At 54.6% G+C, this 27,607-nt stretch overlaps 1 protein-coding gene across 1 annotated transcript; it reads left to right on the top strand.

Annotated features, from left to right (window-relative positions):
* The first annotated feature begins 317 nt into the window (after positions 1 to 317).
* CA5A (carbonic anhydrase 5A) lies at positions 318 to 27,607 on the top strand. Its single transcript, XM_033845331.2, has 6 exons — positions 318 to 792; positions 14,226 to 14,344; positions 16,501 to 16,596; positions 16,726 to 16,788; positions 21,854 to 22,009; positions 25,831 to 27,607. Exons 1-6 carry the CDS (start codon positions 318 to 320, stop codon positions 26,047 to 26,049), a joined length of 1,128 nt encoding a protein of 375 aa, XP_033701222.2. The 3' UTR covers positions 26,050 to 27,607.

Below are 27,607 nucleotides of genomic sequence, written 5' to 3' on the forward strand. Positions count from 1 at the left end.
GCAGACCCTTCTCTATGGTTTGAAACTTGCAAGGAGTCTGGGCGGGGCCTGAGGTTCTGCATTTCTAGCAAGCCCCCAGGGGGGCTGCTGGTCCGCGGACCCCACCTTGAGTGCTGGGTAACTGAAAGAGCGGGGGTTGGGAGTGACAAGGCTTCTATTCCAGACCCTTCCAGGCAGGGTCTGGTGTGGGTCCTGGGACTCTGGTTTCCTTCTCTCTGAGACCTGTAGCAGCCCCCCAGTCCACAGTCCTCCACCGCCTGCCTCCCCGGGGCTGGGCTGGACCCCCAGGCATGACTCCCTGTGACCACGCTGTGACAATGACCACAGATGAGAACCAACTCGGCGCAGCGCAAGGGCGGGAAGGAATCGGTTCCTGGGCGTGGTCCGCGGAGGAGGTGGCGCGAGGGCCCCGCCCACCAGGGGCGGTGTTAAGAGGCCGAGGGTCTGGTGGCCCCAGGCTAGGCTCCACGTTGGGCCAGGTTCCCCCGTGCTGGCTCCTCTGGGACCGCGTTTGCAGGTTTCTGTCGCCCCCTCTGAGGCTGCAACGGCGCCCACGCACCATCAGGGGCTCCTCTTCCCTCTCTCTGCCCCCAGTGCATGCCTTCTGGAAGGGCCCGGCCTCGGTGCCAAGGGGGGCCCGGCAGTCCCCCATCAACATCCGCTGGAAGGACAGCGTCTACGACCCCCGGCTGAAGCCCCTCAGGGTCTCCTACGACTCGGCGGCCTGCCTCTACGTCTGGAACACCGGCTACCTCTTCCAGGTGGAATTCGACGACTCCACCGAGGGGTCAGGTGAGCCTGAGCTGGGGTCGGGGCCCTTTGCTCCTGTCACTCCGGAGAGTGGGTCACGGGGTCGGCAGAGAAGAGGACGAGGCACGGAGAACGGCCGAGGCTGGCGATGGGGACGGGCAGAGTGATGTTCACCTTAAAGCTGGTGTTGCCGACCAGCTACGTCACACGTCACTGGGGACAAAACTCTGAACGCTGAGGGCCTCCCTGGGGGGTTTCATTCTGGAAGGCAGAAACAGTGAGCTAATAAAACGTACATTGCACTCAGAGGGGAAAAGCAGAGTGGGGTAGAGGAGAGAGTCTCCGAGGTGAGGAGGCCTGGGAGGAACGGAGGAAGGATGGTGGCCGGGCGTCCGGAGCCTGGGAACCTCGCTGGTCCTCGTTCAGAGTGAGACGGGGCAGTGACCTGGCTGATGTCCAGCTGCTACAGGAGGAAGAGGGGAGGGGAAAGTGGGGAGTAGGGACGAGCCTGAGCCTGGCTGGGGGTGTTGCCAGTGGCGGAGGGCTGCAGGGCCGGTGGGCAGGGAGGCGGGTCCCGGCGTCCTGCCAAGGGCTGTACTCGCACCATCTCGTTAAGCCTCACTGGCGGGAACCCTCACCCGTGCTGGGTGGATACTCTACAGGTTTGGGAAGTTTCCTTCCACTTCTCTTTTACTTGTGGGGACTGGCTGCCGGATTCCATCTGGTGTTTTTTCAGTTTTTTCTGGTCTGCCTCTGAGAGTCGGGAATTTGCAACGGGCGGGGGGTGCCTACGTGACCAGCCCCCACTGAGAACCTTGGGCACCGAGTCTCCTATGGGCAACCCTGGTGGGCTGCACTCCACACGTGTTGTCACAGCTCGTTGCTGGGTTTCAGGGTGTGGCTTATGACACCACCAGAGAGGACTCTGGAAACCTGGTCTCCTCCAGACACTCCCTCTCCCTCTGCTGCTGTTGCTTTTGCATCCTTTCGCCGTGGTGAGTCTTAGCCGTGCATGTGACTGTTCGCTGAGTCCTGGGAGTTGCAGGGAACCACAGAACCTGGGGACGCCAGACACAGCCCCCAAACCCAGGTCCTCTCCAGGAAAGCCCTCGGTCCACTTCCTCCCATATGCCCAGTCGTCTTGTTCACTAACCCATGGCCCCAGTGAGGATGTAAACTCCACGAGGGCAGGATCACTCCTCCTGGACGCCGCAGGTGCTCGGTAAACTGGTGGGTGAATAATGAATGTAAAGTTAAAGGTAGAAACGAGTCAGGCAGAGGGACTGGACGGCAGTGGGGGCCCAGCCTGAGCCGCCCCAACTCTGATGGGCCAATGGCTGCAGCATGGCATGGAGAGCCCTTTTTCCCTGTGACAGGCCCTGTGAGGTGCTTCACGCACCCCGTGGCTCAGAGTTTCCAGGGGTCTCTTTCCTCATCTCACAGGTAAGAAGGAGCCCATGTTTCCTGAGCACAGCCTACGTGCCTGGAATGGCTCTCACGGTATCCCTCAGGGTTGCTTCTCATGTAGGGCTTGCCAAAGGCAAGTGGACGGGAACCCCAACTCTGATCGACGCAAACCAAAGCATCTTCTTGGAAGGATAAGATTACCTCAAAGAAGAGAAGGGCAAGTTGGATGTTAACCAGATGTTAACCAGATCTTTTTTTTTTAAAGATTTATTATTTATTTATTTATTTTTGGCTGCGTGGGGTCTAAGCTGTGGCACGTGGGATCGTTTGGCGCGCAGGCGTCTCTCTAGTTGTGGCGTGCGGGTTTTTCTCCCTGTAGTTGTGGCGCGCAGGCTCCAGGGCCTTTGGGCTCTGTGGTTTGCAGCATGTGGGCTGTAGCTGAGGCCTGTGAGGTCAGTAGTTGTGGCGCGTGGGCTTAGTTGCCCCTCAACATGTGGGATCTTAGTTCCCTGACCAGGGATCAAACCCACGTCCCCTGCATTGTATGGTGGACTCTTTACCGCTGGGCCACCAGGGAAGCCCCTAACCACGTCTTTAAAAGCACAGGGACCAGGCCAGCTCAGGGATCTGGGGAGCAGAGGTTTAGGCATTTATGTACTTAGCGTGCCAACTTTTTTTCTGCCTTTGTTGGTCTGTTCCAAGCCCAAATTCTCAAGGAGCAACTAAAATTGTCCTTTCAGGTTTAATACGGTGTATATTAATTTTTTTTTAATTTTACACAGCAACTTATCAGATTGAATAAAGAATAATAGTTCCTGAACTTTTCATTGGTTGGCTAATAGTTGTGTGAATATACTAGTCATTTCGAGAAAAACAGATTTGGATGTAGATGCGTTCCTATCGAATCTATACTCTTCCTGTATAATTTTTATGTGTAGTCAAGGGTCTTAGGGACATTGTTACCGAATGCAAGTTCATGTGCCCGACAGACAATGAGGCCAGAGAGTACCGAAATGTCGCAGTGTGGAGCAGAGAAAGGTTTATTGCAGGGCCAGGCAAGGAGACAGGTGGCTCGTGCCCCTCAAAAAACCCCAAACTCCCTGAAGAGTTTCAGCACATTTTGTTTAAAGGCCAGGAAAGGGAGGGGCGTCCCAGGGGATGTGATCAACTTGTGCGCAATTTTCTGATGGGCTGATGGCTCTGGGAGGTCCCGAGGCTATGTGCTCAGGGTCATCAATTAGTTCGTTTCTTCCTCATTTAGGGGTGGTTTTTAGCATCTGAAAAACTCAGGAAATATGCATGAGATACTATTATCTGGGTACTTCAGAGAGGAGGTATAGCAGAGGATCTAGGGGAGAGGTGGGTCCCGGGAAGGCCCCATAGGGTCCTTCTCAGTTACGCTATCTCTATAACAAGTTCATTTTCCTTTAAGTCAAAAAATGTGAAAAACTTCGAAGGTTACTTTGGACTTTTGTATGTATATGGTTAAGATACCTTTGACAAACTAAGTCAGAGTCCCAGGGGAAGAGGACTGGTGGCTGAGCTTGGAGTCACCCTGCCCCTCGTCGGCGGAACACCCAGCACCCTGACCAAGATCCCCACCAAGATCACACACCCAGGGACGCGTTGGTCCAGGGGAAATCGTGGCACTGTTTCTAAAAGGGGGAAGGTATGCTGGACAGAGAGACATGCAAACACCCCCTTTCAAAAGAGCCCCGGTTGGATGAACAACAGCCCGGCACAGACAGATGCCGCTATGGAGGGTATGAGCATCCTCATTCTTCTCTTTTTTTTAAAGATTTATTTTATTATTTATTTTTGGCCACGTCGGGTCTTAGTTGTGGCACGCGGGATCTTTCGTTGCGGCTCGTGGGCTTCTCTCTAGTGGTGACGTGTGGGTTTTCTCTTCTCTAGTTGAGGTGCGCGGGCTCCAGGGCACGTGGGCTCTGTAGCTTGCGGCACACAGGCTCTGTAGTTGTGGCGCCGGGCTCAGTAGTTGAGGCGAGTGGGCTTGGTTGCCCCGAGGCATGTGGGATCTTAGTTCCCTGACCAGGGATTGAACCCGCGTCCCCTGCATTGGAAGGCAGATGCTTTACCACTGGACCACCAGGGAAGTCCCCATCCTCATTCTATGTAAGGAGGAACGGAGGCTGCCGGTGGGGCGGGGAGAGTGACGGTGGAGGGGAGGCTGGGGGCGTCAGGTTCAGGCCCAACCCCTGCTGATTCTAAAGCCCATGTCGCATCGCTGCGTCAACCGTGCACTGACACGTCCAGGCACAGCTGGGTCAGAATCCTCCCTCTTGCGGCTCTGCCTCCTTCTGGGGGGATTTCTTCCAGGTGGGGGCTTCCCAAATGGGGCGACAAGGGCGGGCTGCGGCACGGGCCCGCTTCCCAGTAGGGCGGCGCTAAGGGCGGCGCCTCTGTCCCCACGATCGCCATGTTGGCCCCAGGCTGATGGCCGTCGCCCAGCTTCGGTCGCTCGTGTGGGGTGAGGCCATCACAGTGACAGGCTGAGCCCGCCTGGAGCAGGAGAGGACCGAGAGGGGAGGACCCCAGGGGTACGGTCCCCAGGAGAGAGGCACGCTCCCCGTGCTCTCCTGGGAGCTCCCACCTGGCGGTTGAACCTGAGCTGACCCCGGCATCCCCCAATCCCGGTCGTTTTCAGATTCAAGGCCTTTGCGCCCTGTTGCAGCCAGGCCTCTGTGCCGACTAGGTCCTGACCCCCGCGTTTTCGCTCCTCCAGCACGTTCTCAGTCGGGTTCCAAGGGCCCCTCCCCGCCCTGCCACAGACCCAACGAATTCTCTGGGTGTCTCTCCCTGGCCGTATAAATTATTTGGATAATCCCCCTGGGGCTCACGTCCACACAGGCCAATCTGGTTTTACTTTACTTGTCATTTTCCCCAAAGCCCAGTTTCCTCTTTCTTTCTCTCCTGCTCAGTTTCACATGCCCCACCCACCCACGCCCATCTCCAGCCTCTAGCCACCTCTGTTCAGATTCTCTGTCTTCTTTGTTCATCTCCAATGGAAATTGGAAGGTGCCGGGAGCAAAGGAAATGGAAAATGCAGCTGAAAGACGGGAAGAACTAAGAATAAGTTTTGCAGTAAGAAAATGAGAATCGTGAGACACTCCCATAATTTTTATTTTTAAATTCATTGACAGAAACGGAAAGCCTTGGCAGCAGGAAGGGAAGTGGGTGGAGAAGGTGCGCGGTGCAGAAGTAACTTTGCACAGTATGTGAGCACTTTGGTCAGGTCACACCAACAGGTGAGCGCAGGAAGGCTGAGCAAACCAGATCGGGGAACTGAGGACATTAGGGTTCCAGCGGGTGAGGGATAGGAGAGCTCAGAGATCAAGGCCGGTCAGCAGCAACGACGATGAATAACAGAGGTGAAGGCAGCGGCTCTTTCCAAGGAATGTGAGACTGAAGGGCAGGGAAGGAAGGGCTGGCAGAGGGTAGGAAGCAAGAAGGAACATAGCGCCGGCTCCAGACAGACCGCGTGGTCGCACCCCGCAAACCCGTCACAGACGGGGCCCCCTTGTCCCAGCACCCGAGCGATCCTTTTCCTAAGGAGTGACAATACTGTTTTCACCCGATGGGCAGTGTAGGTGCAGAAAGTGGGGTGGAAGGTCAAGGACCAAAGGCCACAGATAGATCCCGCTGTTCCTTGAGGAGACGCCTGTGTTCTCTGAGCCAGGTCCTAGGTTACCACGAGCAGTGATGTCGTTACTGCTGCCAGGTGCTTTTGAGTGCCCGTTACACGACAAATCAATGTGCAAATCAGGGTACTTTTTTTTTTGCGGTACGTGGGCCTCTCACTGGTGTGGCCTCTCCCGTTGCAGACGCGCAGGCTCAGCAGCCATGGCTCACGGGGTCAGCCGCTCCACGGCATGTGGGATCTTCCCGGACCAGGGCACGAACCCGTGTCCCCTGCATCGGCAGGCGGACTCTCAACCACTGCGCCACCAGGGAAGCCCCAGGGTACACTTTTGAAGGCCTTTCATTCTCACAGTAACTCCAAGAGATGGGACCTCTTCCCATACATGGGAAGAGGACGTCTGTGTCCAACATTCAGATCAGGGCTGTTTCCAAATCCCAGTCCCTCCCCGCCATCCACAGAAAAGAAAAGAAGCCGGGAGTCCAGGTCTTGCTGGCACTGTAGTGCCTGAGTCCCAGGAGCTCAGATGCCCCGCTGTTGCTCCCCCCGCCCACTTAGCCACATGGACTGCGGGAGCCGCCTTCCCTGCTAGACCCTCCTCCTCTGGGGGCGGCTCATCTTCCTCCTGTAGGGCTCAGGGGGCGGGGAGGACGGTATGATGGTCAGGGCCCAGCTCTGCAGCAGAAAGAGCTTATCAGCCTGGTAGTATAAGCTCGTTCCCTAACCTCTCTGACCCTCAGTCTCCTCCTCTGTCCACTGAGGTCGGACACCCACCCACCCTCCTCTAATAAGAGGCCCGAGAGAAGCACTTACCTCCGAGCCAGGAGAAGTGAGCGTTTCAGCGTGATAGCTTAGCTTCACCTGCTGAGGCTCCTCCCAGATAAGACCAGAACAAGACACAGCTGTGCCCCTCTCAGGCCTCCCACTGGAGGGAACCCAGCGCCGGCCAGGCCCGGCCCGGCTTCCTCTGACTACGGAGGACTCTGTGGTTGGTGACCCCATCCATCGGCCGAAGGAGGAAAAATGGAAACTCCAAGCCTGGAGCTGTGAGCAGCCTTCCCTAAGGGTCACTCACTCTCAAGGACCCAGTGGGCACAGAGGTCGCGGGCCTGCTAAGGCTCCTTCCAACACCAAAGTGGATTTTAAGCCGTTTGTAAAGGGGGGGCCAATAATGGCCTTTCAGCCTCTAAATGACAACTAATAAGGACGCCCAGCGCCACCGGGACAGGGTCCTGAGCGTGAGCTTCATGGAGTCGGCAGCGGGCGTGCACAGTGGGGCCCGGTGAGCGGCCTTCGCTCCTGGAGTGAACGTGTAACTGCAGGTCAGTCTGATTTTAAAGTTCACAGACTTCACGTCCATCCGTTGGGGAATCTTCACCCAAGAAAACTGACTCCAGCACGAAAGCCAAAAGGGAGACGCCGGGAGAGTTTGGGGGGCCCTGCTGGAAAGGCAGGCTGGAGATGGGGCCGGGAGGCGGGTCGCGAACGAGGCAGCAGAACTGCTTTGCCATCTCCCAGCACCCTGCATCATCCCACGCAGGGCCCAGGGCCCAGGGGACCCTTCCCCCACGGGTCAGGCGGGGGGCCTGCAGTGGGCGTGAGCTGGTGCCTCCCAGACAATGCAAGGGGGTGGCAGGGGGGATACATTCCGGGAGGAAGTCCTGTGCCGTCGGGAAGGTGACTGGGGCCGCTCGGTCCACACTTGTTTCCTGGGACAGTTTTCACTGCAAATTCGTTCATTGGCATTCTGATTCTTAAAACCGTATAGTTTTCATCTTCATTCCTTGTATATCCGCTGTTTCTTCCCTCAGGTTCTGGGCGTGGGTATCTTGGGGGGCAGAGGTGTGATCTGGAGGTTGGGTGGAGTGTGCTTCCCCTCACCCAACCTGTGGAAATGATAATCCCCACCCAGGAAAACACGCCTCCCCCAACGGCCCCTGAATCCATGTCAGTCCCTCCCCGACCCCACACCCCAGCCAGGCCAAGGTCACCAGTGCATCGCACCTTCCCTCCCCCGGCCTGGCTTCAACTGCTGCTCCCTTAGGGACACAGGGTCCTCGTGACCAGCCCGGCAGCTTCCCTCTCCTCCTCCCTCTCTGCATCTCCCTAAACCACCAGCTCTTCTGCCCCGGAAAGGGGGCTGCCAGTCTTGCGGGGCAAGCCTGAGGCCCGTCTGGTGCCAACACACCCCTACCACTCCTGGGGGCTCATCAGCGTCGTGGGCAGCTGTCTGAAGAAACACCCCACTTACCGGCATCAGTTGGGAGGTGGGAGGTGGACGCTCGTAGGACCGTGTGACATCCCTACCCGCCGTCGCACCCAGTGTGGTGACCCTGTTCTCCCTCCGTCCATTGCCAGGAGTGCCCCTCACCACTGCTTCCACAGAACCACCCAGGAATTAGCCATTCCTGCTCCATGCAAGGAGCTAGGATTGTAGATCTGCAATACAGCCGCGCAGTAAGCGCCCGCTCTGCCTGGTGGCGCGTTAGGTCCCAGGACCTCCCCAGACGCAGTCTCTGCTCGCAAGGAGATCTCAAGTTAGGAAATGCGGGAAAAGGTGCATTGAAGGATAGACTACGTCAAGGACGGGGATGCAAGTGTCGCCCCCAGACCCCACCTCTCTAGGCAGACATCCATTTCTAAAGACTGGAACATTCAAAGTCTGCAGACGAAGGCTCCCCTACGTGGCCACTGCCGGCACCTACCCCTGTGCCCTCCGACCCGTCTCCCTGCTGACCTTGCGCTCCCGCCACTGGGGGCCTTCGCAGGTCCATCACAGTGGCCTGCTCTGTCCCTCCAGGCCTCTCTGCCTGTTGTCCCTTCCCGCCTACAGCCGGCCCTCCTCTTCCCTCTTACGGCTCAGCTGAACCCCTACTTCCTCGGGGAGGCCCTCTCTGATGCCCCGCACCCCTCAGCTCTCCCTAGAGCACCCCGTCCTTGCCCACATGTCCACGACTCACTGCCTGCCTGCCCCTGGGAAGTCCATGCTCCGGGAGGGGCAGGGCTGCCCCGTGTCACCCTCTCCACGCCCAACACTTAGCCGCGGCTGTGGCACATCGTAGGAACTCAGTGAATATTTGTTGAATGAATGCATGGTTTTTCCTCTTTACGCTTTGTGGCTGGCCGAGCCCCTTCTAAAGGACTCTCTCTTAAGATACATTTATCCCTCAAAGTCTTTACGCGCAGGTCCTATCTTGGGAGTAATAGTGGCTATTTCCGGTGACTGCAGACCTCTGCTGGGATGATGAGATGGTGATCATGATGTAATAATAACCAGAATACGGTCGTAATAACAGAAGGTCCTACCACTGGTTGAGCTCCTCCTGGGTGCCAGGGGCCGTGCTAGGGAGCGTTTGGTAAGCACTCGCCACATTCTCATGGGCCTGGGGGCATCATTATCGTTTTACAGACATCAGGCCTGAGGTCCAGAGAGATAGGACCACCGTGTGGGACACGCCGCCTGAAACCAGGGGCTGTGCTCACGTGTGCCTGGCTTCAAACCCAGAGCCGATGTGTGGTGGTCCCAGAGGTTAGCTCCCCAAAAGCAATCTGACCTCCCTCATTTCTGGATTTTGGGGTACTGCGGGTGGGGTCGTGCCCCTCAGGCACCACCAGTGCACTGGCCGCCGGCTGTGGCTCCCGCTTTCCTGGAGAGAATGACAAAGACCTCCCGAATCCAGAGAACGCACGGAGAGCCTTTGCCCTTGTGCGTAGAGTGTCGGAGGGAACGTTGGTTAAATCCTGGAGGGGCACCAAGAACAGGCTGCTCCTCGGCACCATCGAGTCATTTGCAGTTTGGATTAATTAGAACATGTCAACCTGCTCTTGGACTTATTTTAAGCCCTAAGACAACCGTGCCTGCCAACAGCCTGCTTATCCTGGTCAAAGCACCAAACTACAAGTTGACGGCTGTTATCAGAGGCTGCTGTGAGGACAGAGACAGTAGGATCTGGGCTTGCAGTCAGCCTCCAACATCTCTGTCCTCGGGGATGCAATTCCCCAGTTACACGTCGTGACACACCTGCTCCCAGAGACAGCCAGGGGGATGCATGGCCTCTGGTCTGTGAACAGCCCTGCGGACGGCAGAGTCTGGGGGCTGGTGAGCTAAAGGCCCCCTTGTCACAAATTGGGCTCGCCTGTTTTCTTTTTCTTTCTTTCTTTTTTTTTTAAATTAATTAATTAATATATTTTTTTCTTTTTGGCTGCGTTGGATCTTCGTTGCTGCGCACGGGCTTTCTCTAGTTGCCGCGAGTGGGGGCTACTCTTCGTTGTGGTGCACGGGCTTCTCATTGCGGTGGCTTCTGTTGTTGGGGAGCACGGGCTCTAGGCGTGCAGGCTTCAGTAGTTGTGGCGCACGGGCTCAGTAGTTGTAGCTCGCGGGCTCTAGAGCGCAGGCTCAGTAGTTGTGGTGCATGGGCTTAGTTGCTCCGCGGCACGTGGGATCTTCCTGGACCAGGGCTCGAACCCGGGTCCCCTGCATTGGCAGGTGAATTCTTAACCACTGCGCCACCAGGGAAGGGAATGACTCTGACGCTGGTCATTATGAAAGGTCACTGAGATTATTTCATCCAGGGCAGCTGCCTTAAGCTGGACTCCTAACTTTCCTGGCGGGAAAAGGTGAGCGTTTGGCTTGAACCCTGCCACGAAAGTCGAGGGGCTGGGCCCAAGCAGGCCTGGGGCGGAAATGCTGGGGGACCTGGGGCAGGTGATGGACCCCTCTGAGTCTCAGTTTCCTCACCTCAAAATTGGGCCAGCAGTAGCTGCTCGCAGGGTCACTGTGAGGGGCGGTCCCTGGGGAAGGCAGGGTGCTTTGCACGATGCCCAGCGTGTAGCGGGCGCTGGGTGAACGCTGGCTTGTCAGTTAGTACACTCAGAGCTCATGCTGACTGTCCACAAGGCGCTGGTGATCACGGGCACCGACAGATGTGGGTGCACAGTGCCCGGGACGCAGGAGATGCTGACCCGTGAGAGCAGATGAGACCCTGTACTCATCCCGTCGCACAGACGTGCCATGGCTGCCGGCTTTCGTCCTTTGGGTGCTTCCAGAATACTGGGCATTCTGCTGAGAACTTTGCATTGAATCCTGGCAACGTCCCATGGAGTAGGTGCTAGGACCCTCCCCATTTTACAGGCGGGGAAACTGAGGCTGGGAACAGTTTAGTAACCGGACCGAGATCGCCGCGTTCGGAGGCGATGGCGCCAGCACCGACCCACAGCGCACCCCCGACCACCTGCAGAAACGGGGCACCGTTCTCCGGTTTTTCAGCAGAGACGCTGGCACTCGGCTAGTGGCTGTCTTTGCCCATCCATCTCATTTTAGAGACGTCGTTCCAGAGAGTCTTCTGTCCCTGACTTGAAAGATGCTCGAGATGTACAAGTCTGACGCCCGAGCTTGTACTCAAGCAGCTCCTGTACAGTTGATGCTGTTTCTCTCCTGAAATGCCTTTGAAGGAGCGAGGCTGAGGGCATCACAGTGCCCGGTTCCGGGTGCGCCACCGACCGGCCGCAGGGCGCCACTGCAGCCCAGCCTGTGGCACCAGGGCTCCTCTGGCCACGCCTTCCCTCCCTCTTCGCTTCCCCCCTGAGATGCTCGAGCTGTGCTTTCCTCCTTATCTGCATCTGCAGGTCACAGAGCTGGCGAGGGGCAGCAGCCTGCGGGGTTTGCTGTGAGTTTGCTCGGTCCCAGCTCAGGGTAGCCCCCGCCCACTTACGTACGACCAGGTGTCAGCCTGCAGTCGGAAGGAGAGGCCCCACCGAGAGGAACATTCCTCCCTGCAGGCCCGATTCCAAAGCTGACCTCCGTCCACATTCTCTTCCTTCAACGGGCAGCTGTCTTTGGGAAGCAGACAGGAGGGAGTCCCCCTGCGAGAGGCTGCTTCTTGGAGAATTCTGGGGGCAGCTGGATGCGGGGAGAGCGTGGGGCCCTGGTCCCTGGGCTCCAGGCCTGCCCTGAGGGTGACCCTGGGAAAGTCTTCACCTGCCGGAGGCGGGGGCGATGCTCGTGCCCGGCCCCCTCCCCTCCCCTGCTCTGTTGGTGGCCACAGCTGGGAGTGGTTTTTCTACGAGGTTATTTTTGGCGGGGTCTGCCCGACACCCAGCTGGTGGTGGGGTTTTGCCTCGTGCAGTTGGTGTCGCTCTTTCTGGAGACCTTGTGTGGTGTCTACACATGCTTGAGCTGGGAGGGACCACCAGGACCACCTAGCTAGGAATCCTTGCTTTGTTGTTACGTGAAGGAGAGCCCAGTCCCCGAAAAGTGACGTGGCGTGTGGTCACCACCATCATTGTCATCACCGTCTGACCGCACTTCATGAGGCCATCCTGCCAGCACTGCTCATTTCACAGGTGGGACAGCTGAGGCTCTGAGAGGCTGATCCACTTGCTCGAGGTCACCCAGCAAACACACTAGTCAGTGCATTCTGGCGGTTCCAGGTGTCTGCTGGCCAGGGCTCCCACCTCCCCGTCCAGCATGATACACAGTGCCAAACAGGAGTGACACAAAGCTCGCACTGCTGGTGTTTCAAGCTTCTGTAATTTCCTCAGATGATGTTTTGTACTCAAGGCACGGGTTTGGGCGTCAGACCTGGCTTCGAATCCTGGCTCCCGTGCCCGGGATTACTGACAACCTCTTTAGCCTCTCTTAGTAAATTCAAAAACAACACAAAACTACAGAGGTCAGTAGGCTCATGTGTCCTCACCTCTCAAAGGAAAACAATCACCCCCTTGTATTCTCATTCACAGAAAATCCAGTAAAGTCTTGTGATTTGAACCCAACAGAGAGGTTTTCTATCCACCTCAGCTTCTTGCCTGCAGAACGGCTCCTCCACACCCATGGACTCAGGCTTCCTGATTTACTCTGATTTTTTAGACTTGCGGGGGGATGAGATACTTCTCTGTATGTTTTTCAAATGAGATATAATTTGTGGGTGTTCAGGAGAATAAAGCCATAGAGCCTCATGACGAGATGCCCGTAACGACGTTCTAGACCAACGCTTTCAAGTGAAGACAGACAGCGAGAAGCTTCATGACTTGATCGAGGGCAGAATAATGGGCTGAATCTGTTTTTCCAGTTTACAGTTCAGTGCTTTCTGCTACCAGTACCTTCAATGGCAAAAACAAAGCAGAAGCACCCCTACCAGTCGTATTTGACCCTTTCAGCAGCGTCCGTCACGTCACTAAGTGTCGTCCCTGCTTTTGCCGCATGGAGGAGCTGATGCAAGCAATGCCCACCCCTCCCCCCACCCCGGGAACTCACGCCGTCGCTGTGCCAGCGTCCTCTACACCTGTTCGAGGATCCCAGTGTCACACTACGCTCACCTCGAATACAAGCGGATGTCCAACCGTTACCATTACGTTTGTAGCACTTGGTGGTGGAAATCTGTTAGCAAAGTGCAGCTGAAGACCGGAAGACCGGCTAAACCCTGTGCATCAGGGCCCCCCGGGAGCTCATTCAAATGCAGGCTCCCAGCTGTGGCCCTGGACCTCTTGGGACAGCGCCCGTGATCCCACAGTTCAGAGCAGGTGCTCAGGGATGATGAGCCTGTGTGCGTCACGCTAACAGCTCTTGGGGATGCCTCACCAGGAATTCAGGGTGACTTAGAAAGTGGTCATACAGTGAGGCTAGACCGAGCAGGGGCTGCCTGGAGATCAGCCCTGGTGGAAAACGTTACACCTTATTATTATTTTTTAATATTTATATATATTTTTAATTTGGTTGCACCAGGTCTTTTCTGCAGCAGGTGGGCTCCTTAGTTGCAGCATGCAGCCTCCTTAGTTGTGGCATGTGAACTCTTAGTTGCGGCATGCATGTGGGATCTAGTTCCCTGACCAGGGATTGAACCCGGGCCCCCTGCATTGGGAGCGCGGAGTCTTAACCGCTGCGCCACCAGGGAAGTCCCCAAAATGTAGTACCTTATATCTCAGAATCTGTTTATTTAAACGTCTTACTCATTACCTATTAGCTTATGAAATTATTTGGTGATAGAATTTTATCTACTCTTCTTTCATTTGAAAGACATCTCTTTTTTCTTTTCTTTCTTTCTTTCTTTTTTTTTTTTTTTTTAATTAAAGGAAGGTCTGGAAATCTTATAGGACCTGCATGGCACGCATCTCCGAAATGGTTTTTCTTTGCCTTCTTGCCGCCTGCAATTGGCTGAGGCCCCTACTGCCACCAGGTGGCGGCACTGGCATCTGCATCACTCAGGTGTTTCCTGTGCGCTGCCGGGGGCCCGCCGGGACCAGGTGATGGGGTCAGGTGACAGGGCAGACAAGGTCCCACGTTTCAGTTTGTGGTTTCAGCAGAACATCAGTCTCTTGAGAGCAAAATCGAGTAACCCCAATGTAGTCAATGTCACAGCAACCCCACAGTCGAGCAACTAGACTAACACCCCATTTCCACTGCTTCACCTTCCAGGAATCAGTGGTGGCCCGTTGGAAAACCACTACAGACTAAAACAGTTCCACTTCCACTGGGGAGCAGCGAACGAGTGGGGCTCGGAGCACACGGTGGACGATCACGTGTACCCGGCAGAGGTTCGTAGCAGCTGATGTGTGGGGACTTCCCGTGTGCCAGGTTCGATGTCAGGTGATCAAGCATCCTGGTTGCTCAGCACGGATTTCCTGGGACACGGGACCCTTAGTGCTCAAACCAGAACCACTGGCCACCCCACGTATTCAACCTCACGGCTCTCCTAAGGGGAGGGTACTGTTAGCGCTTTCAGCGAACAGGAGAAGAGACAGGCTCTGAGTGGTGTTGAAACTTGCCGAAGTCAGGCAGCTGGGATTTAGGAGCAGCGTCTGTGCTCTTAGCTCTCGCTCAGCCCCGCGCCTGCTGCTGGTCGATGAGAGGCGAGAAGCTTCCTGTCCTTCGAGGCATTCAAGATCTTATACTGAGAACAGAAAATCTTTACGGTAGAAATTATCTTAAGACAAAGGGATATTTGCAACATTTCCAAGTGGGAGTCAGTAAAGAAAAGGAGTAGAGATGAAGGTCAGGAATTGGATTTGGGTGGTTATGGAGGGGTAAGCAGTGCCTTACTGGTGTCCCCCAATATTTTAGTATGAAATGTTTCCAACTTACCAAAACAATGAAAGAACTGTATAGTGAGAACCCGTGAGGTTACCACCCAGATCCTGTGATTGACGTGTGCCAGATTCACTCTGGGGCACCTCTGTCCACCGGCCCTCCCTCCGTCCACCCACCAGCCACCTGGATTTTAGAGGTATTTCAAGTTCTGGACTGTTCTTGTCACCATTGTTACGGAAGTAATACCACGGTTAAAATAGACCGACAGTCCGGTCAAACCAGAAGGGGAAAATCACTGCGATCACACAGCCAGAGGTGGCCTCTGGGGACAGTTGATAATTAGGGACTTCCATTGATTGTTATAATTACACACATTTTGACAAATATGACAAAAATGAAGGAACAGCGGCTTGCAACACACTTGCTTTCAGTAAACCTCATTCCTCTTAGTAACTGTGCACCTGTACCTCGGTTTCTGGTGAGCAGCCTTTCAATAGAGGAGTCTGCTGCCCCCCAGTAGAGGGGGCAGAGCTTGGGACCCACCAGGGGCTGTCCGTGAGCCAGGTGGGCGGGGGCTGCCTGACCGTCCCGGCCGTGCCTCCGGCCCATGTTGGAGCGGGCCTTTTCCTGTGGGGTTTGGGAGGCCAGGCCAGCCCCACAGGTGGGGGTCCATGAAAGAGGAAGGCTGTGGGCGCGACCTCAGGCCCAGCTGTCCCTACTTCTGGAAGACCATGCGTGACAGTGGGTGGGGGGTTGAGGTGAGCTACGGGAGGGCAGGGGGAGGCCACGCCACACTCACGGTCCCTGGTGTGCGTGGCCAGGAGCACTGAGACTTGTTGACAGGTGCCACCTGGAGCCACGTGGACCCCGCCCCCCTGGCAGGGCCGCCCGGGCCCTGGAGTCCAGCAGCCGCGTGGGGGAGGGTCTTGCTGACCACAAGAGGCTGGAGGACTTTCTGGGCCGAGTCCTTGTGGACTCACGGCCTGGGTCACCGTTCAGAAAGGCCTCCACCACCACGCATGCTGGAGCAGGACCTGTGGACAGACACCCAGGCCCCTTCCTGGTTCTGAGCCAAACGCAGCATCGGCCCACGTGCCCTCACGCAGAACCCAGGGGTCCTGGTGCTGCCTCTTACTCACCAGGGCCCAGGAAAGCCCGTTCCCCCAGCCTGTTTCCCCGCTGATTTAAATCCTTGTCATCTGGTCCGTAGCGATGCTGATTTGGGACTTAGGAAAACCAGCGGAGGGTGTGTGAAGAAAGGACATAGGTGAAGTTCAGAGGAGGGCGACAGATGGAGAAAAATGCCATTTGGGGGGCGTACGTAGGTTCAAAATGATCCGTTGTCTATCTGAAACCCAGATTCAACTGAGAGTCCCATATCTGACCTGGCAGCCCTCATTCAGGGCTATCTGAGCAGTAGCAAACAATTCCACCACCCACTTCTGTTTGACAAAGTTAAAGCGAGCCTCCTCCTCTCCCCTAGAAATGCCGAGGCCCTGCTTTCTGGGGTTCGAGCGAGCTTTGGCTGGGGGAACCGGCCTGCAGCCGTGGATTCATTAAAAGCATAACTCGGGCACGTGTCAGCCACACAGAGGGAGGAGCGGCGGGTTGAGCTCTCTCGGCTCCGTGGTGATGGAGGGAATTCTCTTCTTCTGGGTTCCAGCTGCATCTAGTTCACTGGAACGCTGTGAAATACCAAAACTACACGGAAGCCGTGATGGGAGAGGACGGCTTGGCGGTGGTAGGCGTGTTTTTAAAGGTAAGCCTGCTGGGGCGCAGCTCTCCTCGTCAGATCTGCTCTCTAAACAAGGTCAGCTTAGAGTGACGTGTGCTTGTCACCCTGTCCCCTGCCCTGTCGCGTGACGGCTCGGCGTGCCGCGCTGTGCAGCTGGGGGCCCGCCATGAGGCGCTGCAGGAGCTGGTGGCGGTCTTGCCGGACATAAAACACAAGGTAAGCTACGTAGTTTGAAATCAACATAATTGGAAAAGCGACATTGCCTAGAGTGATGACTACTTCGCCAAAAAAGTAACCAAAAAAAGGAACCAGTTGGGTGGAAAGAGCGTCGCAGGGGTCTGAGGGTCTGAGTCCAGTTCTGGATCTGGGACTCCCTGGAGCTGATTCCAGGTGTGTCTCGAGTTGGCTCACCGACTTCGAGGTGTTCCTGCAATTCTCGGGCCCTCCCTCCTCAGCGTAATGGGGGGGTTTCCCAACATTCGGCCATTCAGGCAGCATCTTGGAGGTTTTTGCCTGTCTACCCACCTGGGGTACTATTAGTTACTTAGTACTTTTTATGAAAGTGATCCACTTTTTAAAAATCTTTAGCCTTGTCCCAGGCAGGAGCATCCGTTTGCAATAATGTTTGTTTTAAAACCAATTGAAATGCGGACTTCCCTGGTAGCACAGGGGTTAAGAATCCACCTGCCAATGCAGGGGACACGGGTTCGAGCCCCGGTCCGGGAAGATGCCACGGGGCAACTAAGCCCGTGCGCCACAACTACTGAGCCTGTGCTCTAGAGCCCGCGAGCCACAACGACTGATCCCGCGTGCTGTAACTACTGAAGCCCACGTGCCTACAGCCCGTGCTCCACAAGAGAAGCCACCGCAATGAGAAGGCCGTGCACCGTGACGAAGCGTAGCCCCTGCTCGCCGCAACTAGAGAGAGCCCGCGCGCAGGAACGAAGAACCAACGCAGCCAAAAATAAATAAATATTTTAAAAATAATAAAAAATATAAAACCAATTGAAATAAATTCTCAACTATCGACATTTAAGAATGTCCACCTGCAAGCCACCTGGTATCCTTAGGGTCAGCCCCATCCTGGGAGAACAGGGAGATGGGGCAAGGGGTCCTGCAGACGCACCCATCCTGCCCAGCTCCCCTGCACACCTGACTGCACTCAGCATAGCTCCGAAAGACAGCAAGGCCAGCAAGGTAGCTTTTCTCCAGTATCAGCTGAGAGAGGGCTTTGATGGAGAAATGGAAATTCCTGAAAACTGCAGTTTATTTGTTCAGCACCAAACAAAAGAATTCCGAGGGCAGGAGTCACCCGTGGTCCTTGGACGTGGGGACGGGTGGGTCTCCGACCTGTCTTAACAATGGCGAGAGCGGCTCCAGATGGGAGATGGGGGCCAGCCCTTCCTCGGCAGCCTCACAGGGGCTGTTTGATCTGTGTGGCACCCGCCCCTTGATGTTGACCTCCTGGGACCAGACCAGATCACCGCCCCCGTTGCCCCGTCTGCCAGCTCAGGAACTCAGCAAGGTCTAGGTGCTGGGAGCATTCATCTCCTCCCTGGTCCACAGCCAGAGTAAACCTGGACGTTTCCCTGGTGGCAGCCACCCCCTCAGGGCATGGTCTCCACCGCTTGGTGGGAAAGAAAGAGCTGTTATGAGGTGCTATGTGCTAAGGGGTCTCTTTGCTTCCCCGAAGGCTCTGGGCAAACTTGCAGGAGGAACGGTGTTGGCAGGGGATGGAGGAAGCTGCTGGGCCCAGTTCTGGTCCTGATGCTGCTCCCTGGGCCTCCGTTTCCTCACCAGAAGAATAAGAGTCAGAATCTGAAGAGAGTAAGGTCCCGCCTCAGCGGGCAGGGGTCTGTGTCCCGTGGGCCGGGAGGGTGAGCGGCTCAAGTCATTTGTCACAGTCTGTGCTCCTTCCTGGGTCCCCCAACGTCTGGGTCGATTTTTAAAATGTTCAGCCTTAGGAGGCACCTCTGTGGTGTCCAGCTCTGTGGGATGGGACAGACATCCCGTAGCATCTGGGTTTGCCGCCGTCTATAATCACGTGGCTTTCGGAAGTTCTTATCTTTCTTTCTTTATCATGAAACAGACGTAAAGGCTGGTTCTGAAAATCCAAGGTGAGAGCCTCAGAGGACGTCTGGCACGTCAGTGCCTATGGGGCTGGCGTCTGGGGGCAGGAGGGGCATTTATCTGTCGCCGCACACCCGCAGGTACTTTCTGCATCTTGTCCCATGTGCGTATGTGACCTGTGTCCTTCAAGAGTTGAGTAGACCACACGGTGGAATATTACTCAGCCATAAAAAGGAATGGAGCTCTGACACCTGCTACAACAGAGACGGCTTTTGAAGGCATCATTCTGAGTGAAAGAAGCCAGACGCAGATGATTCCATTTCTAAGAAACTTCCAGAATGTGCAGATGGGTGGGGCCTGTGGCAGGGTGAGGGCAGGTGGGCGGGTTAGGGGGAATGACGGCTAAAGAGTGTTTACTGGGGGGCTCTCTTCTGGAGTTCTGTTCTGAGGTCACGAATGTGTTCTAGAAGCGGCCGTTCTGAGCGTTCGCGTGGCCGTCTGTGAATATACGAACAGCCGTAGAATCGTGCACTTCAGGTGGGCGGGCGCCACACTTTGGGAAGCGTGTTTCAGTCATGCCGTTTTAAGCCGTCAACTAGACACTGGTGACAGGTGGAGCCCGGCACAAGGTGCTTGGCGACCATCTGGCAGAGAGTCAATGTACCCGCTTCCAGCTGCCAGAAACTTAAACACCACCTCCCCGTGGCTGAGCGGTGAGTCAGCGACCGGGGACAAGCCGTCAGCGGCTCCTTGCTTTTGCCTTTGAGGGCCGGGGGGAGGGGCCCCCAGCAGCAGGGAGCCTCCTTCCTCGGGGACCCGAGAACAGGTGCCTTGTGCTGACTGTCTCCCAGCTTGCCCCGCACGCGGCTGGGCCCCTGGTTCAGGCTCCGCTCCGGCTGGGCACTGGTTGGTGTCCTGCTTCTCCCAGGGCTGCCCCCTCAGCCTTTCGGCTCGCTCACTTCACGGGGGGGCGGGTGGAGGCCCCGTCCTGGGCCCGTCCACCCGAGGGACCTCTCTGAGCCTTTCCCCTCTGAGCAGAAGCTGTCCAGGAGCTTTGCTTCCACCGAGGCAGAGACCAGCCAAGAGGCCCTGCTTTCTGTCCACAGCATCCAGAGAGCAGCCCCCCAGCCCCTGCCTCTGTCGGTGGGTTTCTACGGGGGTCCCCAGCCCTGGGCAGAAGCAGGGTGTCCCCCCCTCCCCCCTCCCATCTCTCTCTTTTATTAAAAAATAAATTTATTTATTTATTATTTATTTTTTGCCTGTGTTGGGTCTTTGTTGCTGTGCCTGGGTTTTCTCTAGTTGCGGCGAGCGGGGGCTACTCTTCATTCATGTGCGCGGGCTTCGCATTGCAGTGGCTTCTCTTGTTGCGGAGCACGGGCTCTAGGTGTGCGGGCTTCCGTAGTTGTGGTACATGGGCTCAGCAGTTGTGGCTCACGGGCTCTAGAGAACAGGCTCAGTAGTTGTGGCGCACGGGCCTAGTTGCTCCGCGGCATGTGGGATCTTCCCGGACCAGGGCTCGAACCCGTGTCTCCTGCATTGGCAGGCGGATTCTCAACCACTGCGCCACCAGGGAACCCCCCGCATCTCTTTTAATCACTTCCGCGTCTCGTGCTCATGCCAGCCCTGCGGCCTCTCTGCTGATCCCCCAGCCCATCAGGCCAGACCCTGCCTTGGGGCCTTTGCACTGGCTGTTGCTGCGGAGAAATCTCCTCCCCTTCACCTCCTCCGTGTCTTTGTTCAGACGTAACCTTCCCAGGGAGGCCTTCAGGGCCACCCCTCCTAAAACACCAGCCTATACTCCCCACATCTCTTACTTCACTGCCCTACCTTATTTTTCCCCATCACATTTATCACGTGTAAACTACTAGATGTTCTACTTATTTGTTCCGGGTGCCGTCTGCTCTCCTCCAGGAAAAGTGAGTTCCACGCAAGTGGGTAGTTTGTCTCTCCTGTAGCCCCAGCACCTAAGATGGAGTCAGGTTTACTGTGGGAGCTCGAGAATAGCTCTGAGTGAGTGAGTGACGGTGGGGCCCCATCAGGGTCATGAGGAGCGGAGAGGCAGGCTTCTCCCTGTGCTCCTCTAGAGCATGGAAATGAAGCAAACCTGGATTCTGAACATGGGGCTCCCAAGCAGGACACGTGCTGACGGAGCAGCCTGGAGAGCTGGGCTGACCCAGTCCATCAGTCCCACCCCTCGCTGATGAGAAGGGAAATTCTGGCACGAGTCGGGGAATTCGGCCAGTGCGGGGCGTCCCCCTGCGCGTTTGTAATTGCCACGGCTCACGCTGCCAAAGAGAGGATCAGCTGTCTTAAAAGTGTAATGTTTTCTGGTGCAGCCGCTATAGAAAACAGTCTGGTGGTCCCTCAAAAAATTAAACATAGAATTACCGTGGGATCCAGCATTTCTACTTCTGGGTGTATCCCCCAAATCATTCAAAGCAGGGTCTCGAAGAGATGTTTGTACACCCATGTTCATAGCAGCTTTATTCACAACAGCCAAGAGGTGGCAGCCAGCCAGTGTCCATCGGTGGCTGATGGATAAACTAAATGTGGTCCATCCACACAGTGGAATATTACTCAGTCTTAAAAAGGGGGGAAATTCTGACCTAGGCTACAACATGGATGGACCTTGAAGATATTGTGCTGAGTGAGATACGCCAGTCACAAAAGGACAGATCCTGTATTATTCCATTTATACGAGGTCCCTAGAGGAGTTAGATTCATACAGACAGAAAGTAGAAGGGCGGGTGCTGGGGGCCGGGGGGAGGAGATGGGGAGCTGGTATTTAATGGGGACAGAGCCTCAGTTTGGGAAGATGAGAAAATTCTGGAGACGGATGTGGTGATGTTTGCACAACAATGTGAAGGTACTTAACACCACTGAACTGTACGTTTTAAAATGGTTAAAATGGTAAATCGTATGCCGTGTATGTTATTTGACGTCAGCTTTTAAAAGTGTGATATTTTCACAGCCAAGGTATACAAAAATGAGTAGCCTTAAAAGAAAAACTACAAGCCTGCGGTGGGCCTCCCTGCTCAGCGTGGAAGGGCCACGTTCTCTTGTTACGGTTTCCAAACGTGACAACCGCGACCACAGCCTTTATCTCGGAGACATGCTCCCCTCCAGGCCACATCGCTGAGATAAAGCCAAGCGTGGCGCCCCCTCCCCGGCCTCCTCCACCCACCTGAGAGCCTGCGGTCTCCTCCCCCAGGACGCGCGGGCGGCCCTGGGCCCCTTCCAGCCCTCCTGCCTGCTGCCCGCCTGCCGGGACTACTGGACGTATCCGGGCTCCCTGACCACGCCTCCGCTCTCTGAGTCGGTCACCTGGATCATCCACAAGAAGCCCACTGAGGTGGCTCAGGACCAGGTGAGTGGCGCCTGTATCCAGCGCACAGAGCTGCACGGGAATCCCTCCGGTTTGGTGGCTTCACTAAGATAGCGTGAACAAGCATCCTAGAGTTTCGTGCTTTGGTACCTTATAGATGTTCCTGCACAAGAAGAATCTTCCAGTTGAAACAGGAGCTCTTGGGGAGTGAACAGAAGTTCCCCATATCACAGGTCTTCTTCTGACCTTGAGATATTGGTGGTGAGAGGGAGACAGAGACAGAGAGAAACAGGGAGACAGAGACAGAGAGACAGAGAAAATCAGAGAGACAGAGATAGAAAGAGACAGACCAGAGACACAGAGAGACAGGGAGGGAAGGTGGGGTGAAGGGAGGGAACTGAGGCGGGACAGTTATATGCAGCACCTTCTAATCTTAGTGGTCAGCCTCAGGCATGGAGAGTCTCCCCGATGAAAAATGCTCGGACGAGGCCAGTACTTGCTCTTTGGTCTTCGTTGGGGTAAGGCGACTTTAAAGAACAGAAGTGACATAATTGGGACATGGGTCCTTGCCCATATTGGGACCCCCCGTGGGTGTTTTAGATGAATAAATTAACTAAGAAAGGGATGTCATAGATGAATGCTGGAGAGCCGTGAAGGAAGTGGGGTCACTGAGGGAGAAGAGAAGCTTTTAGAGTCTGTTCTGCTTCTTTGGCTGATAGAGCAGTAGGAAAGCAAGACCGCAGAGGGTTTTCTCTGATGCTGTGCTAAGAAGTTATGGAACTATAAGTGCCCAGAGAAAATTCCAGAAGGATTGTATTAGTCAGCTATTGCTACAAAATGCTGTGTAACAAACCACCCCAAAACTCAATGACTAATAATAAGCATTTATTTTCCTGCTCAAGGGTCTCTGGGAGCTGGGAGAATCTGTTTTAGGCCATCGTTAGGGGTTGGGTTGGGTCCAGTGTCTCTCATGCTTCTTGGACCAGTGGCCACCCAGGGCTGGATTTCATGGCACGTGACAGAAATGCAAAAGACAAGCCAAACCGCACATGCACATTTACAGCGTCTGCTTGCATCACGCCCGCTCACATCCTGTTGGTCAAAGCGAGTTATGATGGCCAGGCCAACGCCAGTGGGGCAGGGAGGAGGTGAGTGTCTATTTGCTGAGCAATGCCCTAAGCTGTCACACAGATGTGCACCTAAAAGTTAATCCTGGTTGTCCTATGGTCACAGATCTGCAGCGGTTCTTATTTTCTTTCTCATCCTTATTTAAATATTCTATTTTTTCTAAAATAAGTAGATATTACTTATATACTTTTTAAAAAGTTAAAGTATCTTTTTCTCTGGAAATCTCCAGAATCTAGAGAAAGTCTGTCTAGGGCACAGTTTAGGGATGACAGATATGCAGCAAGCATGCTCCACTGTCCCATGCTCTGCCCAGGACAGACATTTCTAATCGATCACAGCAGCATTCATCACCTCGCCTTCAGCTCTGTGTTTTCTGAGGGCTCTTGATGAGTCCTTGGAAGTCCTTCCAGCCTTTCAGTTCTGTGAAACAGCCTCTAATTTTATTTTATTTTATTTTTTAAAATGAATTTCTCTGTTTTATTTATTTATTTTTGGCTGCATTGGGTCCTTGTTGCTGCGCGCGGGCTTTCTCTAGTTGCGGTGAGTGGGGCTACTCTTCGTTGCGGTGCACGGGCTTCTCATTACAGTGGCTTCTCTTGTTGCGGGGCATGGGCTCTAGGCGTGTGGGCCTCGGTAGTTGTGGCACGCAGGCTCAGTAGTTGTGGCGCACGGGCCTAGCTGCTCCGCGGCATGTGGGATCCTCCCAGACCAGGGCTCAAACCTGTGTCCCCTGCATTGGCAGGCAGATTTCCAACCACTGTGCCACCAGGGAAGTCCGCAGCCTCTAATTTTAAAGTCATGGGAGGGGGCTTCCCTGGTGGCACAGTGGTTAAGAATCCGCCTGCCAATGCAGGGGACACAGGTTAGAGCCCTGGTCTGGGATGATCCCACATGCCATGGAGCAGCTAGGCCCGTGCACCACAGCTCCTGAGCCTGCACTCTAGAGCCTGCGAGCCACAACTACTGAAGCCCATGCGCCTAGAGCCTGTGCTCCACAACAAGAGAAACCACCACAATGAGAAGCCCATGCACCTCAACTAGAGAAAGCCTGCATGAAGCAACGAAGACCCAATGCAGCCAAAAATAAATAAATAAAATAAATAAATTTTAAAAATAAAATAAAGTCATGGGATGATGCTATTTGTTTTGAAAGGCTGAAGGTGGAATGTGGGTGCACGTCACCCACCCTTCCCCCAAACCAGAACTGTTACAGACGTGGTTGAAAATGTCCCTTGCTGGGACTTCCCTGGTGGCACAGTGGTTAAGAATCCGCCTGCCAATGCAGGGGACACGGGTTCCAGCCCTGGTCCGGGAAGATCCCACATGCCCCGGAGCAACTACCGAGCCTGCTCTCTACAGCCCGCGAGCCACAACTACTGAGCCCGTTTGCCACAACTTCTGAAGCCCACACGCCTAGAGCTCATGCTCCACCACAAGAGAAGCCACCGCCATGAGAAGCCCGCGCACTGCAAGGAAGAGTAGCCCCCACTTACCACAACTAGATAAAGCCCGTGTACAACAACGAAGACCCAATGCAGCCAAAAACAAAAATTAATTAATTTTTAAAAAGACTTTAAAAAAACACATTAATTTAATAAAAAAAAAAAGAAAATGGCTCTTGTCACCAAGACCCCTCTGTCACTCAACAAATGCATAATAAACACTTATTAGATGTCAGATGTTGTAGCAGGAGAAGGTGGGCAAACAGGAGGGATGGAGGGGTGACAGAGCAGTGACCATAGTCTCTGTGCACTGCTACCCAGCAGGAAAATAGAAACGTAAGTCAATAGTTTTAAGGCAGAGTGGTGGGTGAGTATTACACCAAAATCCAGAGCAGAGCCCCCAACCCTCCCAGGGGGCTGGGGAGGTAGTGTGTGCACCCCCTGGATGGCAGGGACAGGCCTGCCAAGCAGGCTTTTCTGAGAGGCAACAAGTGGTGAAAACAGGTGCACACGCGTGGGCACACCATGCCTGAGTGCCTGGAAGAGCATGCTCCACACCCTACACAACGCCAGGGGGCTCTCCCTCAGCCATGCAGACCTGACTTGCTCAATAGGTGGTCACTATGCAGGTATAATCCCAGTTCTGGGTTTAATTAAGCGTGAAAGCTATTCTCACAGAGCACATAGTATATTCCGAGAACAGATGTGATGATACATAAAAAATGGTCTCTTAGTTCCTGGAGTGCAAAGTGAATCAAATGTTACATTAGCATTTATAGTATATAAACTAGTTATCTATTGCTGTGTAACAAATAGCTCCAAAATTTAGTGGCTTAGTAAAACAATAATCATTTATTATCTCGCAGGGTTGCTGTGGGTCAGAATTCAGGTGGTTCTGGCTGAGGATCTATCTCTTGTGGAGTTGCAGTCAGATGTCAGCTGCAGTTATTTGAAAGCTGGGGCTGGAGGATTCATTCCCAACCTGGCTGGCAAGTTGTACTGGCTGTTGGCTGGGAGCCTCAGTTGCTCTCCACGTGGGCCTCTCCAGAGGGCTGCTTGTGAGTCATTGCAGCACGGCGGCTGCCTTCCCCAGAGCAGGTGGTCCAGGAGGCCAAGGTGGAAGCTGCCATGCCTTTTCTGACCCAGATTGGGGTCACCTCCACCATGTTGCATTGGTCATACAGGGCCATCCCTGATTCAGGGATGCAAGGGGACCACACACGACACAAGGGACATGGGAGCTGGTTCACGCCCCAGCTGCAGCCAGATTACTCTGCTTGCTCTCCGTTCCAGCTGGCCGCGTTTCGCTCACTCATGTTTACTGCACTTGGTGAAGAAGAGAAGACGATGGTGAACAACTACCGCCCACTGCAGCCCCTGTTGAAGCGGGAGGTCCGTTCATCCTTCCAGCCACTGAAGACGGTGCAGGATCCTAAATTCACTACATCCAAGCTAACGGGTAGACCTGACTTTAACAGGAGAAAGTATTGTTTCCCAGGCTTCGTGTACTGATCATATGTAACCTCTGAAATTAAAAATGGAGAAAGAGGTCGCAGTTTTAGTCAGTGTACTTTGGCAGTTGCAAGGAAAAGAATCACTTCAAAGAAGCTTAAGCAGGAATCCCTCTGTGGTCCAGTGGGTAAGACTCCATGCTCCCAATACAGGTGGCCTGGGTTCGATCCCTGGTCGGGGAACTAGATCCCACATGCATGCTGCACTAAGAGTCTGTCTGCCTGCCGCAACTAAAGATCCCACATGCCAAAGCAAAGATCCTGAGTGCCGCAACTAAGACCTGGTGCAGCCAAAATAAATAATTTTTTTTTTTTTTAAAAAAAGAAGAAGCTTAAGCACAATAGGGAATGGAAATCTGGGACACGGACTCTCTCAAGGGACCCACAGCAGTGCACAGAACTTAGGGGCCAAGTGAGCTTCACTGACTGGGGTCATCCACCCAGCCCTCTCTCAGGTCCATGGTGTCCTCTCTCCAGACGGCCACGCCCTGGCAACACAGACTGGGACTAACGTCTTTTCTTCCCAATTCCAAATTCCTGGTGTATCAGTGTCCGGGGGCTGCTGTAAAATGACCACAAACTGGGGGTAGGGGGGGGAAACAGCAGAATGTATCTTCCTTCCCACAGTTCTGAGACTGGAAGTCTTGAGACCAGGTGCCAGCATGGCTGGGTTCTGGGAGGGTCTTGGCTTTTTGCTGTGTCCTTCAGTGGCCTTTTTTTGGTGCACAGAGAGAGTTCTCTCCCTTCCCCTTCTTATAAGGCCACCAATCCTATTGGATTAGGACCCCACCCTTAGGACCTCACTTAACCTTAATTACTTCCTAAAAACCCCATTTCCAAAGACAGCCACAGTGGGGGCTTCGAGCTTCAACATGTGAATTGGGGAGGGGGACACAATTCAGCCCATAACAGCCACAAACTGGGGGGCTTAAAACAACAGAAATTTATTGAATCACAGTCTGGGGGCCAGAAATCCAAATTCGAGGTGTCAGCAGGGCTGCTTCCTTCCGGAGCCATTCTCCAGGGGAGAATCTGTTTCCTTGCCTTTTCCAGCTTCCAGAGGCATCTGCTTTCTCGGCTGGGGGCCCCTCCCTCCATCTTCAAGGCCAAGGAGTTTTCCAAAGTGGCCGCTCAGGACATGCTACCATTTAACTGTGGTCCTTCTGGGGGGGCGGGGTGTAATGGTTTCTCACTGCGGGGTCTTTTTAATTGTGGTTATATACACATAACATAACATTACCCTCTTAACCACAGCTCAGTGGTATAAAGTGCATTCACACTGTGTCGATACCATCCGCCTCCAGAAGCTTCTCACCTTAAACTGTCCCCATTAAACACTAACACCCCATTTCCTCCCCCCGCCCCCAATCCTTGGCATCTACCATCCTACGTTCTGTCTCTTAAGATTTTGACTGCTCTAGGAACCAGGCGGCATTTGTCTTTTTGTGACGGGCTTATTGAGCATAATGTCCTCAGGTTTCATCCATGTGCTAGCAGGTGTCAGAACTTCCTCCCCTTTTAAGGCTGAATCATATCCTAATTGATCATGGTATTTTTAT

The sequence above is a fragment of the Tursiops truncatus genome, chromosome 19, assembly GCF_011762595.2.
Source record: "Tursiops truncatus isolate mTurTru1 chromosome 19, mTurTru1.mat.Y, whole genome shotgun sequence".
Classification (NCBI taxonomy): domain Eukaryota; kingdom Metazoa; phylum Chordata; class Mammalia; order Artiodactyla; family Delphinidae; genus Tursiops; species Tursiops truncatus.